Source organism: Nesoenas mayeri (assembly GCF_963082525.1).
Source record: "Nesoenas mayeri genome assembly, contig: SCAFFOLD_101, whole genome shotgun sequence".
Lineage (NCBI taxonomy): Eukaryota > Metazoa > Chordata > Aves > Columbiformes > Columbidae > Nesoenas > Nesoenas mayeri.
Genome location: NW_027660025.1, coordinates 138,975 through 155,058, shown reverse-complemented (window position 1 = coordinate 155,058; position 16,084 = coordinate 138,975). Strand labels below are relative to the sequence as shown.

Sequence of the window (16,084 nt, the reverse complement as noted above, 5' to 3'; positions counted from 1 at the left end):
AAACCCCTATAGAGCCCTCAGAATCCCCTGGACCCCCTCAAACCTCTATAGACCCCCCCAGCCCCCCCAAACCCCTATAGAGCCCTCAGAATCGCCTGGAGCCCTCCAAACCCCTATAAACCCTCCAAATTCATATAGACTCCTATAGACCTCTCCAAAGCTCTATAGACCCCCCAAACTCATATAGACTCCTATAGATCCCTCCAAACCCCTATAGACCCCCCGCAACTTATATAGACCCCTACAGACCCCTGCAAACTCCTATAGACCCTCCCAAACTCATATAGACCCCTATAGACCCCCCCAAACCCCTGTAGACCCTCCCAAACTCATATAGACTGCTATAGACCCCCCCAAACTCATATAGACTCCTATAGACCCCCCTCAAACCCCTATAGAGCCCTCAGAATTCCCTGGACCCCCCAAAACCCCTATAGACCCCCCCCAGTGTCCCCCCAGTGTCCCCCTCAGGGTGCCCCAACATTCCCATGGCCCCCGCAATGTTTGGGGCCCCCCCCCCAAACCTTTGTGTGTCTCTCTCCGTAAACACCCCCAGGACACCCCATTCCCCCCCCCAGTTTTTGAGGTTCCCCCCCAGCTTCCTGTGACCCCCCCAAACCCATTCGCTCCCCCAGACTCCCCAAACCCCCCATCACGTGCTCCCACCCCCCCCACAGCCCCCTAAGACCCCCCAAAGCCCCGGGCTGGGGGGGACACACCCTTCGGGGCTCCCCCCGCCCCCGTGGGAATTTGGGGCCCCCCCTCAGCCCGTGTCCCCCCAGGACCCCGAGAAGGGCCCCACCCCCACGTTCCAGCCGTTCCAGCGCAGCGTCTCGGCCGACGACGACTCCCAGGAGGTGCCCACCCCCGCTTTTGGGGGGGGGGGGGGCAATTGGGACCCCCGGGGAGGGGGGCACGACCCCCCCCAGGTGTTTGGTGGGACACAACCATTTATCCCCCCCCCCCCCCCATTTTGTGCAGTCGCGGCGCCCCCAGCGAAAATCCCTGTACGAAAGGTGAGACCCCCCCACCCCATAACCCCCCCCCCCCGTGATTTTGGGGTCCCCCTTGAACCCCCCCACCCCATAACCCCCCATGATTTTGGGGTCCCCTTTGAACCCCCCCCCATGATTTTGGGGTCCCCCTTGTACCCCCCACCCCATAACCCCTCCCCCGTGATTTTGGGGTCCCCCTTGAACCCCCCCACCTCATAACCCCTCCCCACCGTGATTTTGGGGTCCCCCTTGAACCCCCCCACCCCATAACTCCCTATGATTTTGGGTTCCCCTCTGAGCCCCCCCACCCCATAATCCTCCTCCGTGATTTTGGGGTCCCCCTTGAACCCCCCCACCCCATAACCCCCCACGTGATTTTGGGGTCCCCCTTGAACCCCCCCACGCCATAACCCCCCCCATGATTTTCAGGATCCCCTTGAACTCCCCCACCACATAACCCCCCATGATTTTGGGGTCCCCCTTGAATCCCCCCACCCCGTAACCCCCCATGATTTTGGGGATCCCCTTGGACCCCCCCACCCCATACCCCCCGTGATTTTGGGGATCCCCTTGGACCCCGTAACCCCCCCGGTTTTGGGGCCCCCCCAGTTTCGTGAGCGCCAGCGAGCGGCTGCGGGAGCCCGAGGGGGGGGGCGGGCGCGGGGACCCCCCCGAGCGGGGGGAGCGGCGGCTCGAGTGGGACCAGGAGCCCCCCGAGAGCGACGACAGAGGCCGGGAGGGGCCGTTCCGCAGTAAGGGGGGGCGGGGGGGGGTTGGGGGGGCGGGGGGGCCGGGGGGGGCGCGTTGGGGGTTCGGGGGCCCTGCTGGGGTGGGAGAAGGAGCCCCTGTAAAGAGGGATGAATGGGGCTGGAAGGGACCATTTTGCAGTATGGGGGGGGCGGGTGGGGATGTGGGGGGGGGGGGGTTGGGGGGGGTCCCTGGAGGTTAGGGGGGGGCGGGTCGTGGGGGCTTTGGGGGGTTTTGGGGGGTTTTGGGGGTGCTGGTGGGTTTTGGGGAGCAGGGAGCCCTGTAAAGGGGGATAAATGAGGCTGGGAGGAACCATTGTGCAGTACGGGGGGGTTTGGGGTCCTGGAGGAACAGTCTTGGGGTTCGGGGGAGAAGGGGGGGGGGGTGTTGAGGGGGGTTTCTGGTGCTGGGGGGGGGGTCCATGTGTCCCCAGGGGGGGTCCCTGTGTTCTGAAGGGGAGTCCTTGTGTCCCCAAGCGGGGGGGTTCTGTCCCCAGGGGGGGGTCCCTGTGTCCCTGGGGGGTGTCCCTGAGGAGGGGTCCCTATGTCCCCAAGGCGGGGGGGAACCCTGTGTCCCCGGGGGGGGTCCTCGTGTCCCCAAGTTGGGGGGGGGTCCTTGTGTCCCCAGGGGGGGGTCCTTGTGTCCCCAAGTGGGGGGTCCCTGTGTCCCCAAGGTGGGGGCCCTGTGTCCCGGGGAGGGTCCCTTTGTCCGCAGGGGGGGGGTCCCTATGTCCCAGGGGCGGGTTCCCTGTGTCCCCAGGGGGGGGTCCCTGTGTCCCCAAGGGGGGTCCCTGTGTCCCTGGGGGGTGTCCCGGGGGTGGTCCCCGTGCCCCCAGGGGGGTCTCTGTGTCCCCAAGGGGGATGTCCCTGTGTCCCCAGGGGGGGTCCCTGTGTCCTGGGGGGGTGTCCCCGTGCCCCCAGGGGGGTCCTGTCCCCACCCGCCGTGCCCCCCCAGGGTCGGACTCGTTCCCCGAGCGCCGCCCCCCCCGCAAGGGGAACACGCTGTACGTGGCGGGGGGGGAGCTGAGCCCCGAGCTGCTCCGCGCCGCCTTCGCGCCCTTCGGCGCCATCATCGACCTGGCCCTGGACACGCCCCGCAAGTGGGTGGGGCCGGAGGGGGCGTGGCCGCGGGGGAGGGGTTGTGGGGTGAATGGGTTCAATGGCACGCCCCCAAGTGGGCGGAGCTCGAGGTGGGCGGGGTCATTGGCCTGGATGTGGACACACCCCCAAATGGGGGTGGGGTAAAGCTTGTGGGTGGAGCCACGAGTTGTGGGTGTGGCTTAGAGTCATGGGTGGGGCCCTGGGGCGGGGCCAGAACTTGGGCTGGGCCAGTGGGTGGGACTAAGTGTTGTGGGAAGGGCCACAGCTTGGGGGCGGGGCTAAACCGTGTGGGTGGGGCTGCACCTTAGGGGCGGGGCTAAACTGTGTGGGTGGGGCTGCACCTTAGGGGCGGGGCTAAACTGTGTGGGTGGGGCTGCACCTTAGGGGCGGGGCTAAACCGTGTGGGTGGGGCTGCACCTTAGGGGTGGGGCTAAACTGTGTGGGTGGGGCTGGGAGTTGTGGGTGTGGCTGCAACTTAGGGGTGGGGCTAAACCGTGTGGGTGGAGCCAGGACTTGTGGGTGGGGCCAGGAGTTGTGGGTGTGGCTACCACTTAGGGGCGGGGTTAAACTGTGGGTGGGGTCACAACTTAGGGGCGGGGCTAAACCATGTGGGTGGAGCCATGAGGCTGAAAAGGGGAGGGGCTGAGTCCAGAGGACTGTGGGAGGGGGAGTGGCCTGTGTGGCCCCACCCACCGCGTTGGCTCCACCCACCGCGTTGGCCCCGCCCCCCCAGCTGCGCCTTCGTCACCTACGAGAAGATGGAGTCAGCGGATCAGGCCATGGCCGAGGTGGGGGAGGGGCTGGGGGGGGGCTGGGGGGCCCCGGGGGGGATTGGGGGTCCCGGAGGGTTTTGGGGGGTCCCGGGGGGTTGGGGGTCTCTGAGTCTCCCCCACTGCGTGGGGCAGGTTGGGGCATCCGGGGGGGGCTGCGGGGGTGTTTGGGGGGTCACTGGTTCTCAGGAGGTTTGGGGGTGTCCCCCCCCCTACACTGACCCCCCATGTTTCCCCAGCTGAATGGGGGATGCAGTTTGGGGGGGGGTTCACAGGGGAGTTGGGGGGCCGGCGGTGGGGGGGGGTCAGGGGTCTTGGGGTGGGGGTCGGGGTCCCTGACCCCCCCATTTCGGCAGCTGCACAGGGTGGGGGGTGCAGGACGTGCGGCTGCGGGTTGGGGGGAATCCCTGGGGTTCGGGGGGGTCAGGAGGGGTTTGGGGGGTCAGGGGGGTTCAGGGGGGATTTGGGGGGTCAGGAGGGGTCGGGGGGGGTCAGGGGGTCTGTTTCGGGGTCCCTGACCCCCCTTTTCGGCAGCTGCACGGGGCCGTGGTGCAGGACGTGCAGCTGCAGGTTGGGGGGGTTTGGGGGTCGGGGGGGTTCAGGGGGGGTTTGGGGGGTCAGGGGGGGTTCAGAGGGGGTTTGGGGGGTGAGGGGGGGTCTGTTTCGGGGTCCCTGACCCCCCATTTCGCAGCTGCACGGGGCCGTGGTGCAGGACGTGCAGCTGCGCGTCAGTATCGCCCGCAAGCAGCCGCTGCTGGATGCGGCCACCGGGAAGTCGCTCTGGGGGTCCCTGGGTGAGATTTGGGGGGTCCCGGGGGGAGGTTGGGGCCCCTGGGTGAGATTTGAGGGGTCTGGGGGTCCTGGGGGGGTTTGTGGTCCCTGGGTGAGACTCAGGGGGGCTGAGGGGCGGTCTGGGGTCCCTCGGTGAGATATGGGGGGTCTGGGGGTCCCGGGGCGGGGTTTGGGGTCCCTGGGTGAGATTTGGGGGGTTTGGGGTCCCTGACCCTCCCATCTCAGTGGCTGCACGGGGGGGGTGCAGGATGAGCAGTTGCGGGTTGGGGGGTTCTTGGGGGTCCCTGCAGGTTTGTGGGGGTCGGGGGGGGCACCGAGGGGACATGGGGGATCCTGGGGGTCCCTGAGCGGGTGGGGACAATACGGGGGGGGTGTCTGGGGGGGTCTTGGGCACCGAGGTGGGGGTTGGGGGTCCCTGTTTGGGGGGACATGGGGGGAGCTCGGGGTTGGGGGGGACCCTGGGCACATGTGGGTCCCACAAGACCTGGGGGGGGGGGGTGCTTTGGGGCCCCCCCTGACCGCCCCGCCCCCCAGCGGTGAAGAACAGCGCCAAGGGGTCGCACCGGGACAAGCGCTCGCAGGTCGTTTACAACGAGGACATTTTCGGGGGACAATGAGGGGACAGCGAGGACACCCCCCCCCCCCCCCCAATTCATTGTCAAGCGCCGGGGGGGCCCGCGGCCCCCCCCGTGTCCCCCAATGCTCAACAAGGAGCCACCGCAGATCGTGTCCGTGTCGTTGTGTCCCCGATGTCCCCACGGTCCCCCCAGGAAACTTGTCCCAGTGTCCCCATGTCCCCCCACGTCCCAGTGACCCCCAATGACCCCCCAATGACCCCCCCGGTCCTGGAGCCCCCCCAGTGACCTTGAGTCTCCCCATGTCCCCCCATGTCCCAGTGACCCCCAATGACCCCCCCGATCCTGGAGCCCCCCCAGTGACCCTGAGTCTCCCCATGTCCCCCCATGTCCCAATGACCCCCCAATGACCCCCCCGGTCCTGGAGCCCCCCCAGTGACCCTGAGTCTCCCCATGTCTCCCCATGTCCCAATGACCCCCCAATGACCCCCCCGGTCCTGGAGCCCCCCCCAGTGACCTTGAGTCTCCCCATGTCTCCCCATGTCCCCCACGTTGTCCCTGGAACCTCCAGGACCCTCCAACCCCCCCGGACCCCTGGGGACCCCCCCCCACTCCCCTCCCATGTCCCCCCACCCCCTGTGCTGTCCCATCCCCAGTGTCCTTGTGTCCCCCCCCAACCCCCCCAGTGTCCTTGTGTCCCCCCTCCCCGGTGTCCTTGTCCCCCCCCCCCAGTGTCCTTGTCCCCCACCGTGACGCAGGTCCCTCCCCCCGTCCTTGTCCCCCCCCCAATGTCCTTGTGTCCCCCGCCCCGTGCTGTCCCCATGGCCCCTCCCCCCGTGGGGACTCTGTCCCCATGTCCCAACCCCGGGGGGTCCCAGTGTCCCCATCCCCAGGGTGACTCTGTCCCCGGGGTGTCCCCAGGACTCGGGGGGTCCCTGTTCCCCCTGGGCTGGCTCTGGGGGGTCCCTTGTTCCCCGGGTGGCGGGGGAAGAGGGGACAAGAGAGACCCCCCCCGCCCCGTCCTCCCGGGACCTCCCCAGTGAGACCCCCCCTCCCCTGGACCCCCATCCCATTGCGGAGCCGTCACCCTAATGGGGACCCCCACAACGGGGACCCCCCCAGGACCCCATCATGAGTCAGACCCGCAATGGGGACCCCCCACAATGGGGACCCCCCGCAATGGGGACCCCCCTGGTGTTCCCCCCGCAAATGGTTGTTGACACCCCCCGAGTCTGGGGGGAATTGGGGGGGGGGCACAAACCTGAGTTTGATTTGGGGAGGAATTGCTGTATTTTGGGGACAAACGTGTCGGTTTTGACGTCGCTCAACAAGCTGGGGGGACAAGGGGCGGAGCTTCAGGGGGCGGAGCTTCAGGGGAGGCGGGGCTTCAGGGGCGGAGCTTGGGGAGGGCGGGGCTTGTGGGAGGCGGAGCTTTGGGAGGGCGGGGCTTGTGGGAGGCGGGGCTTGGGGAGGGCGGGGCTCCTAGTGGTGGGGCTTCGGGGTCCCAGTTGTAGAAGCTCCATGAGGGGCACGTGGCTTTGGGGGCGGGGCTTTTCTCGGGGGTGGGGCTGCGGAGGGCGGGGCTTTTCGGGGCGTGGTTTCAATGGGGCGGGGCTTGCGCTCCCCTCAATACGGGGGCTCCCCGGGGGCCCCCCCAGACCATGGCGGCCGCGCTGCTGCTGCTGCTGCTGCTGCTGCTGCTGCTGGGGGCGGGGGGGGCCCGGGGGGGGCTCTGGGGGTCTGGGGGGGCCCGGGGGGGGCTCTGGGGGGGGGCGCTGCACCTGCTGCACCCGCAGGGGGCGCTGCACCTGGCCCGCCTGGCGCGAGGACGCGCGCCCGTGCTGCGCCTGCGCGGGGTGGGGCGCGGTGAGTCACCCCAACCCGGCCCCCCCCCCCAAACTACACCCTGGGACCCCAAACCTGACCCCCCCCCCCATTACCCCAAACACCCCTGAACCCGACCCCCCCCCCCCACCCCAAATTACACCCTGGGACTCCAAACCTGACCCCCCCCCCCATTACCCCAAACACCCCAAACCCGACCCCCCCACCCCCAAATCACCCCTTTGGGGTCCCCCCCGTCCACCCCCTTGGACTCCCCACCCTTCCCTTCCCTTTTTGGGCCCCCCCCCGTTTTGGGCCCCCCCCCCGTTTTGGGGTCCCCCCAGCCCCCCGTTTCCCCCCAGACGTGCTGGTGCTGAGCTCGGTGGGCACGATCCGGGAGGCGCTGGCGCGGAACTGGGGGGTCTGGATGGGGCGCCCCCCAAGCTACTTGGGTATGGGGGGGGCCCTATGGGGGGTGGGGGGGGGGCTGGGGGTCCCTGGGGTGGCTCGGGGGGGTCCCCGGGGTGTCGTGGGTGCTGGGGGGGGCGGTTCTGGGGGTCCCCGGGGTGGGGGGGGTGGGGGTCCCTATGGGGTGATGTGGGTGCTGGGGGGGGCGGTTCTGGGGGTCCCCGGGTGGGGGGGGTGGGGGTCCCTATGGGGTGATGTGGGTGTGAAGGGGGGGGGAACAGAGGGGTTCAGGGGGAGGAGGGGGCAGCTCTGGGGGTGCCCCTGACGTGGGGGGGGTTGGTGGCCACCCCACCCTCCCCCCCCGACCGCGTGTCCCCCCCGATCCCGTGTCCCCCCGTGTCCTCGTGTCCCCCCCGTATCCCCCCCCCCGACCCCGTGTCCCCATGTCCCCCCGTGTCGCGCAGGGTCGCTGGTGTCGCGGGGGGGTCAGGATCTGGCCCTCGGGGGGGGGTCCCCGAGGTGGCGCTCGCAGCGCGCGGCCGCGCGGGGGGCGCTGGGGCGGGCGGGGGGGCGGCTGCGGCCCCTCCTCAGCCAGCAGGCGGCGCTGCTGAGCCAGGTGAGACCCCCTGCACCCCCAAACAACCCCTGCACCCCCCAAATCACCCCAAACAACCCCCCCGGGCCCCCCAAATCACCCCCAAATCACCCAGCCCCTCCTCAGCCAGCAGGCGGCGCTGCTGAGCCAGGTGAGACCCCAAATCACCCCAAATCACCCCAAATCACCCCAAACAACCCCCCCGCGCCCCAGCCCCTCCTCAGCCAGCAGGCGGCGCTGCTGAGCCAGGTGAGACCCCAAATCACCCCAAATCACCCCCCCGCACCCCCAAATCACCCCCCCGCACCCCCCAAATCACCCCCACCAACCCCCCCGGAACCCCAAATCACCCCAAATCACCCCCCTGTACCCCCAAACAACCCTCCGCACCCCCACACAACCCCCCCAGACCCCCCAATCACCCCCGACCAACCCCCCCGCGCCCCCAAATCACCCCCCCGCACCCCAAATCACCCCCAACCACCCCCCTGCACCCCCAAATCACCCTCGGGGTCCCCACCCCCCCCGGGGTCCCCCAGCACCCCCCGCCCCTCCCCCCAGGAGCTGCGTTCCCACGGGGGGGCCCCCCTGGACCCCTTCGAGATTTTCGCCTTCCACACCTGCAGCACCATCGGCCGCCTGCTCTTCGGGGACCTGGTGGGGGACCCAGGCGTCCGGGGGACCCAGGCGTCTGGGGGGGACCCAGGAGTTCGGGGAGGGACCCAGGAGTTCGGGGAGGGACCCAGGCGTCCGGGGGGGACCCAGGAGTTCGGGGAGGGACCCAGGCGTCCGGAGGGACCCAGGAGTTCGGGGGGACCCAGAGATGTGGGGAAGGGACCCAGGAGTTCGGGGAGGGACCCAGGCGTCCGGGGGCACCCAGGTGCCCAGGGGACCCTGGCGTCCGGGGGGACCCAGGCGTCCGGGAGGGACCCAGATATTTGGGGAAGGAACCCATAAGTTCGGGGAGGGACCCAGGAGTTCGGGGAGGGACCCAGGCGTCCGGGGGGACCCAGAAATGTGGGGAAGGGACCCAGGAGTTCGGGGAGGGACCCAGAGATGTGGGGAGGGACCCAGGCGTCCGGGGGGGATCCAGAGATGTGGAGAAGGGACCCAGGAGTTCGGGGGGACCCAGGCGCCTGGGGAGGGACCCAGGCGTCCGGGGCTGTACCTTTGGAGCTGGGGGGCGGGGGGGGGACCCAGGCGCCTGGGGAGGGACCCAGGCGTCCGGGGCTGTACCTTTGGAGCTGGGGGGCGGGGGGGGGACCCAGGCGCCTGGGGAGGGACCCAGGCGTCCGGGCCCCCCAGCTGCCCCCCGAGCGGGAGGTCCGCTCGTTCGCGCGCTGCCTGGTGGAGCTGCTGGACGTGTGGGGCAGGGGCAGCGTGCAGGCGCTGGACCTGCTGCCGCCACTGCGCGTGAGCCGGGGGCGCTATGGGGCTGGGGGGTATGGGGCGCTGTGGGGCTGGGGGGGTATAGGGGCTCTATGGGGCTGGGGGGTTATAGGGGCTCTATGGGGCTGTGGGGGTATAGGGGCTCTGTGGGGCTGGGGGGGTTATAGGGGCTCTATGGCGGTTATAGGGGCTCTATGGGGCTGGGGGGCGTATAGGGGCTCTATGGGGCTGGGGGATTATAGGGGCTCTATGGGGCTGTGGGTTTTGGGGGGGTTATAGGGCTCTATGGGGCTGGGTGGAGGTTATGGAGCTCTATGGGGCTGGAGAGGGTGTATGGGGTGGGGGGGGCTGCCAGTATGGGGTCTATATGGAGACGGGTGTTCTATGGGGGGCTGGGGGGGGCTGTATCGGGGTGGGACGATCTATATAGGGGGGGTGAAGGGTCTCTATGGGGCTGGGGGAGCCTATAGGGCTGTGGGGAGAATCCCTGTGGTCTGGAAAGGGGGTCTATAGGGTCTACACAGCGCATCTATAGGATTTCTATGGGTAGGGGGGCTCTCTAGGGCGCTGGGGGTCCCTATGGGCTCCATAACGTCCCTATGGGCTCCATGCGGCCCAGGTGCTGCCCAACCCGGGGCTGCGGGAGCTGCTGCGCCTGGTGGAGAAACGCGACGCCTTTGTGGAGGCGCAGATCAGGCGGCACCAGGTCAGGGGGACCCCGGCGTCCGGGGGGACCCAGGCGTCCAGGGGGACCCAGGCGTCCGGGAGGACCCAGGTGTCCAGAGGACCCAGGTGTCCAAAGGACCCAGGCATCCAGGAGGGACCCAGGCATCCGGGGGAATCCAGGTGTCCAGGGGACCCTGGCGTCTGGGGGGGACCCAGGTGTCCGGGGGGACTCAAGTGTCCAGGAGGGACCCAGGTGTCCGGGAGGGACCCCAGTGTCCGGGGGGACCCAGGCGTCCGGGGAGACCCAGGCGCCCGGGAGGGACCCAGGCATCCAGGCGAACCCAGGCGTCCGGGAGGGACCCAGGCGTCCGGGGGGACCCAGGTGTCCAGGGGGACCCTGGCGTATGGGGGGACCCAGGCGTCCGGGAGGGACCCAGGCATCCGGGAGGGACCCAGGTGTCTGGGGGGACCCAGGTGTCCAGGGGACCCAGACGTCTGGGGGGGACCCAGGCATCTGGGGGGACCCAGGCGTCCGGGAGGGACCCCGGCGTCCGGGGCTGAGCCGTGTCCCCGCAGGAACACCCGTCTCCGCCGGCGGACACGGTGCTGGGGGCGCTGTGCGGAGGGGACCCCGGCGTCCGGGGGGGTCCCCTGGGCCCCGCCCGCCTGCACATGACGCTGGTCGACCTGTTCATCGGGGGCACCGAGACCACGGCGGCCGCGCTGGAATGGGCCGTGGCCTTCCTGCTGCACCGCCCCGAGGTGGGGGGGGCGCGGGGGGGGGCGTGGCCTTCCTGCTGCACCGCCCCGAGGTGGGGGGGGCGCGGGGGGGGCGTGGCCTTCCTGCTGCACCGCCCCGAGGTGGGGGGCGGCGCGGGGGGGCGGGGGGGGGCGTGGCCTTCCTGCTGCACCGCCCCGAGGTGGGGGGGCGTGGGGGGGCGTGGCCTTCCTGCTGCACCGCCCCGAGGTGGGGGGGGCGCGGGGGGGGCGTGGCCTTCCTGCTGCACCGCCCCGAGGTGGGGGGGGCGCGGGGGGGCGGGGGGGGGGGGCGTGGCCTTCCTGCTGCACCGCCCCGAGGTGGGGGGGGCGCGGGGGGGCGGGGGGGGCGTGGCCTTCCTGCTGCACCGCCCCGAGGTGGCCGGGGCGCGGGGGGGCGGGGGGGCGGGACACGGGGGGGGGCGCGGGGACACGCGGGGGGGCGGGACACGTGTGTCGGGTGTCACAGCCGTGTCCGTGTGTCACAGCCCTGTCTGTGTCCCCATGTGTGTCCCCATGTGTGTCCCCATGTCCCCAATGTCCTGTGTGATCCCCCGCAGGGACGCCGGCTCCCGGGTGACGTGTGACACATGTGACACATGTGACACGTGTGATGTGTGTGATGTGTTTGACGCGTGACATGTGTGACGCGTGTGACACATGTGACACATGTGATGTGCGTGACGCATGTGATGTGCGTGACACGTGATGTGCGTGACACGTGTGACACATGTGATGTGTGTGACGCATGTGACATGTGTGTGACACGTGTACTGTGTGTGACACATGTGACACGTGTGATGTGTGTGACATGTGTGATCTGTGTGACGTGTGTGTGACGCGTGTGACACATGTGACGTGTGTGACGTGTGTGACATGTGTGATGTGTGTGACGTGTGTGTGACGCGTGTGACACATGTGACGTGTGTGACACGTGTGACATGTGTGATGTGTGTGACGCGTGTGATGTGTGTGACACGTGTGACGCGTGTGATGTGCATGACACGTGTGACACATGATGCGTGTGACGCGTGTGACGCGTGTGACGCGTGTGACGCGTGTGACGCGTGTGACACGTGTGATGTGCGTGACACATATGACGTGTCTGACACGTGTGACACATGTGATGTGTGTGACACGTGTGACGCGTGTGACGTGTGTGACGCGTGTGACGTGTGTGACGCGTGACGTGTGTGACACACGTGACACATGTGACGCATGAGACACGTGTGACACATGTGTTGTGTGTGACGTGTGTGATGTGTGCGACACATGTGACACGTGTGACGTGCGTGACATGTGTGACATGTGTGACACGTGTGATGTGTGTGACACGTGTGATGTGTGTGATGTGTGTGACATGTGTGACACGTGTGATGTGTGTGACACGTGTGACGTGCGTGACACGTGTGACACGTGTGACATGTGTGACACGTGTGTCCGCAGCTCCAGTCCCGGCTCCGCTCCGAGCTCACCGCGGTGCTGGGCCCCGCGGGGACGCCGGCTCCCGGGGACTCGGCGCGGCTGCCGCTGCTCCAGGCCGTGGTGACCGAGACGCTGCGCCTGCGCCCGCCCGCGCCCCTGGGGCTGCCGCACCGCGCCCTGCGCCACACCAGGTACCGCACCCCTGGGGCTGCCGCACCGCGCTGTGCACCACACCAGGTACCGCACCCTGGGGCTGCCGCACCGCGCTGTGCACCACACCAGGTACCGCACCCCTGGGGCTGCCACACCAGGTACCGCACCCTGGGGCTGCCGCACCGCGCTGTGCGCCACACCAGGTACCGCACCCCTGGGGCTGCCACACCAGGTACCGCACCCCTGGGGCTGCCACACCAGGTACCGCACCCTGGGGCTGCCGCACCGCGCCACGCGCCACACCAGGTACCGCACCCCTGGGGCTGCCGCACCAGGTACCGCACCCTGGGGCTGCCACACCAGGTACCGCACCCCTGAGGCTGCCGCACCAGGTACCGCACCCTGGGGCTGCCGCACCAGGTACCGCACCCTGGGGCTGCCGCACCAGGTACCGCACCCTGGGGCTGCCACACCAGGTACCGCACCCCTGGGGCTGCCGCACCAGGTACCGCACCCTGGGGCTGCCGCACCGCGCCACGCGCCACACCAGGTACCGCACCCTGGGGCTGCCGCACCAGGTACCGCTCGCACGGCACGCGCTGCGCGGGGGACGGCACGGGCGCTTCAGACCAGTAGGAACCAGTTTAGACCAGTAGGAACCGCTTTAGACCAGTAGGAGCCACTTTAGACCAGTATGAATGGGCACGGACCACTTCAGACCAGTAGGAACCACTTTAGACCAGTAGGAATCACTTTAGACCAGTAGGAATGGGCACAGACCACTCTAGACCAGTAGGAACCACTTTAGACCAGTATGAACCACCTTAGACCAGTATGAATGGGCACGGACCACTTTAGACCAGTAGGAACCACTTTAGACCAGTAGGAATGGGCACGAACCACTCTAGACCAGTAGGAACCACGTTAGACCAGTATGAACCACCTTAGACCAGTATGAATGGGCACGGACCACTCTAGACCAGTAGGAACCACTTTAGACCAGTATGAACCACCTTAGACCAGTATGAATGGGCACGGACCACTCTAGACCAGTAGGAACCACTTTAGACCAGCATGAATGGGCACGGACCATTTTAGACCAGTAGGAACCACTTCAGACCAGTAGGAACCACTTAGACCAGTAGGAACCACCTTAGACCAGTAGGAACCACTCTAGACCACTATGAATGTGCACGGACCACTTCAGACCAGTAGGAACCACTTTAGACCAGTATGAATGGGCACGGACCACGTTAGACCAGTAGGAACCACCTTAGAGCAGCAGGAAGCGCAGCAGCCCCCAACAGCCCCAGTAGATCCCCGTAGATCCCAGCAGGTCTCGCTGGATCCCAGCGGACCCCAGCAGACCCCAGTGCATCCCAGTCCATCCCAGTCCGTCCCAGTGCATCCCAGTCCGTCCCAGTCCGTCCCAGTAGCCCCTGTCCCCCCAGCGTCGCCGGCGTCCCGGTCCCGGCCGGGTCCGTCCTGCTCCCCAACCTCCTGGCTGCCCAGACGGACCCCGACACCTGGAACGACCCCGAGGCCTTTCTGCCGGGTACGCCGGGGTCCCCTCCCGGACGCCTGGGTCCCCTATAAACCCCTTGGGGTGGCTGGGCTCCCCTCCCGAATGCCTGAGTTCCCCGGATGCCTGGGTCCCCTGACCCCCTCTGGGCTGGGCTCTCTCCCGGATGCCTGGGTTCCCTGACACCTGTGTGGGTGGGTCCCCTTTGAACACCGGGGTCCCCTCCCGGACACCTGGGTCCCCTGACCCCCTCTGGGCTGGGCTCTCTCCTGGACACCGGGGTCCCCTCCCGGACACCTGGGTCCCCTGACCCCTGTGGGCTGGGCTCTCTCCCGGACGCCGGGGTCCCCTGACCCCTCTGGGCTGGGCTGTGTCCCGGACGCCGGGGTCCCCTCCCGGATGCCTGGGTCCCCTGATCCCCTCTGGGCTGGGTTTTCTCCTGGACGCCTGGGTCCCCTCCTGGACGCCGGGGTCCCCTGACCCCCTGTGGGCTGGGCTGTGTCCCGGACGCCTGGGTCCCCTCCCGGACGCCGGGGTCCCCTGACCCCTGTGGGCTGGGCTGTGTCCCGGACGCCGGGGTCCCCTCCCGGCCGCCGGGGTCCGCTGACGGCCGTGCCCGCAGAGCGGTTCGTGGCGCCGGGGGCGCCGGTGCGGGCGCTGCTCCCGTTCGGCTGCGGCGCCCGCGCGTGCCCGGGGGAGGCGCTGGCCCGCGCCGAGCTGCTCGTCTTCCTGGGCCGCATCCTGCGCGACTTCCGGCTGGAGCCGCCGGCGCCGGGGCAGCTGCCGCGCCTGGGGGTGCGCGGGGGCACCGTGCTGCGCTGCCGCCCCTTCCGCCTGCGCCTCACGCCCCTGGGGCCCCCCTGACCCTGCGTGACCCCCCTGGGGCCCCCCTGACCCCCGCGGGGCCCCCGTGGGACACCCTGATCCCTGTGGGACCCCCTGACCCTGCGTGACCCCCCTGGGGCCCCCCTGACCCCCGCGGGGCCCCCGTGGGACCCCCTGACACTGCATGACCCCCGTGGGACCCGTGTGGGACCCCCTGACCCTGCGTAACCCCTGTGGGACCCCCCTGACCCCTGTGGGACCCCCCTGACCCCCCTGATCCCCGTGGGACCCCCTGACCCTGCGTGACCCCCCTGGGGCCCCCCTGACCCCCGCGGGGCCCCCGTGGGACACCCTGACACTGCATGACCCCCGTGGGACCCGTGTGGGACCCCCTGACCCTGCGTGACCCCTGTGGGACCCCCTGACACTGCATGACCCCCGTGGGACCCCCCTGACCCCCGCAGGGCCCCCGTGGGACACCCTGATCCCTGTGGGACCCCCTGACCCTGCGTGACCCCCCTGGGGCCCCCCTGACCCCCGCGGGACCCCCTGACGCTGCGTGACCCCCGTCGGACCCCCCAACCCTGTATGACCCCTGTGGGACCCCCCTGATCCTCGTGGGACCCCCTGACCCTGCGTGACCCCTGTGGGACCACCTGACCCCCGCGGGGCCCCCGTGGGACCCCCTGACACTGCATGACCCCCGTGGGACCCGTGTGGGACCCCCTGACCCTGCGTGACCCCTGTGGGACCCCCCTGACCCCCGCGGGGCCCCCGTGGGACCCCCTGACCCTGCGTGACCCCCCTGGGGCCCCCCTGACCCCCGCGGGACACCCTGATCCCTGTGGGACCCCCTGACCCTGCGTGACCCCTGTGGGACCCCCCTGACCCCTATGGGACCCCCCTGATCCCCGTGGGACCCCCTGACCCTGCGTGACCCTCATGGGACCCCCTGACCCTGCGTGACCCTCGTGGGACCCCCCTGATCCCCATGGGACCCCCCGACCCTGTGTGACCCCCGTGGGACCCCCTGACCCTGCGTGACCCTTATGGGACCCCCTGACCCTGCGTGACCCCCCTGGACCCCCCTGACCCCCGCGGGACCCCTTGACCCTGCATGACCCCCATGGGACCCCCTGACCCTGCGTGACCTCCATGTGACCCCCCTGACCCCCGTGGGTCCCCCGCCCGATCTCCAATACACGCGCGTGCCGCGCGGCCTCGTGCCGTTTCCGCCTCGGGTCTCACCTCAGGTCTGAGGGCGGCGGGAGGGCGGGCGGCGGAGCCACCGCAGCGGGGGCGCCGGGCTCCGCACACGGGGCGGAGCGGGGCAGCGGGCGCCAGGGCGTGGGGCGGGAGGTCGGTGGGGGGCCCGGGGGGCCGGTCCCGGAGGGCCCGGGGGGCCGGGGCCGGTCCCGGTGCGTGAGGAGCCGGGGAAGTGGCCCCAGCGGCGCCATCGCGGGGACGGGCGGGAACGTCCCGTCCAATCAAGATGAAGCGGCGTCGGCGGGAGACGCCCGCGCGGCGTCACGTGACGCGGCG

At 69.6% G+C, this 16,084-nt stretch overlaps 2 protein-coding genes across 2 annotated transcripts in view; both read left to right on the top strand.

Moving 5' to 3' along the window:
* NELFE (negative elongation factor complex member E) overlaps positions 1–5,116 on the top strand; it is a 10,736-nt gene extending 5,620 nt beyond the window's left edge. Inside the window, 6 exon segments of the mRNA XM_080364469.1 lie at positions 982–1,016; positions 1,605–1,747; positions 2,697–2,841; positions 3,576–3,630; positions 4,304–4,406; positions 4,939–5,116. Coding sequence (XP_080220595.1) covers positions 982–1,016; positions 1,605–1,747; positions 2,697–2,841; positions 3,576–3,630; positions 4,304–4,406; positions 4,939–5,021 — 564 coding nt within the window. The 3' untranslated portion in view covers positions 5,022–5,116.
* Positions 5,117–6,158: 1,042 nt separating this feature from the next.
* LOC308052388 (steroid 21-hydroxylase-like) lies at positions 6,159–14,581 on the top strand (the record flags this gene model as incomplete). Its single annotated transcript, XM_080364467.1, has 12 exons — positions 6,159–6,209; positions 6,776–6,845; positions 7,166–7,255; positions 7,676–7,827; positions 8,368–8,463; positions 9,112–9,219; positions 9,815–9,901; positions 10,438–10,623; positions 12,064–12,233; positions 12,701–12,847; positions 13,647–13,750; positions 14,340–14,581. 12 exons carry the CDS (start codon positions 6,159–6,161, stop codon positions 14,579–14,581), a joined length of 1,503 nt encoding a protein of 500 aa, XP_080220593.1.
* Positions 14,582–16,084: the final 1,503 nt, after the last annotated feature.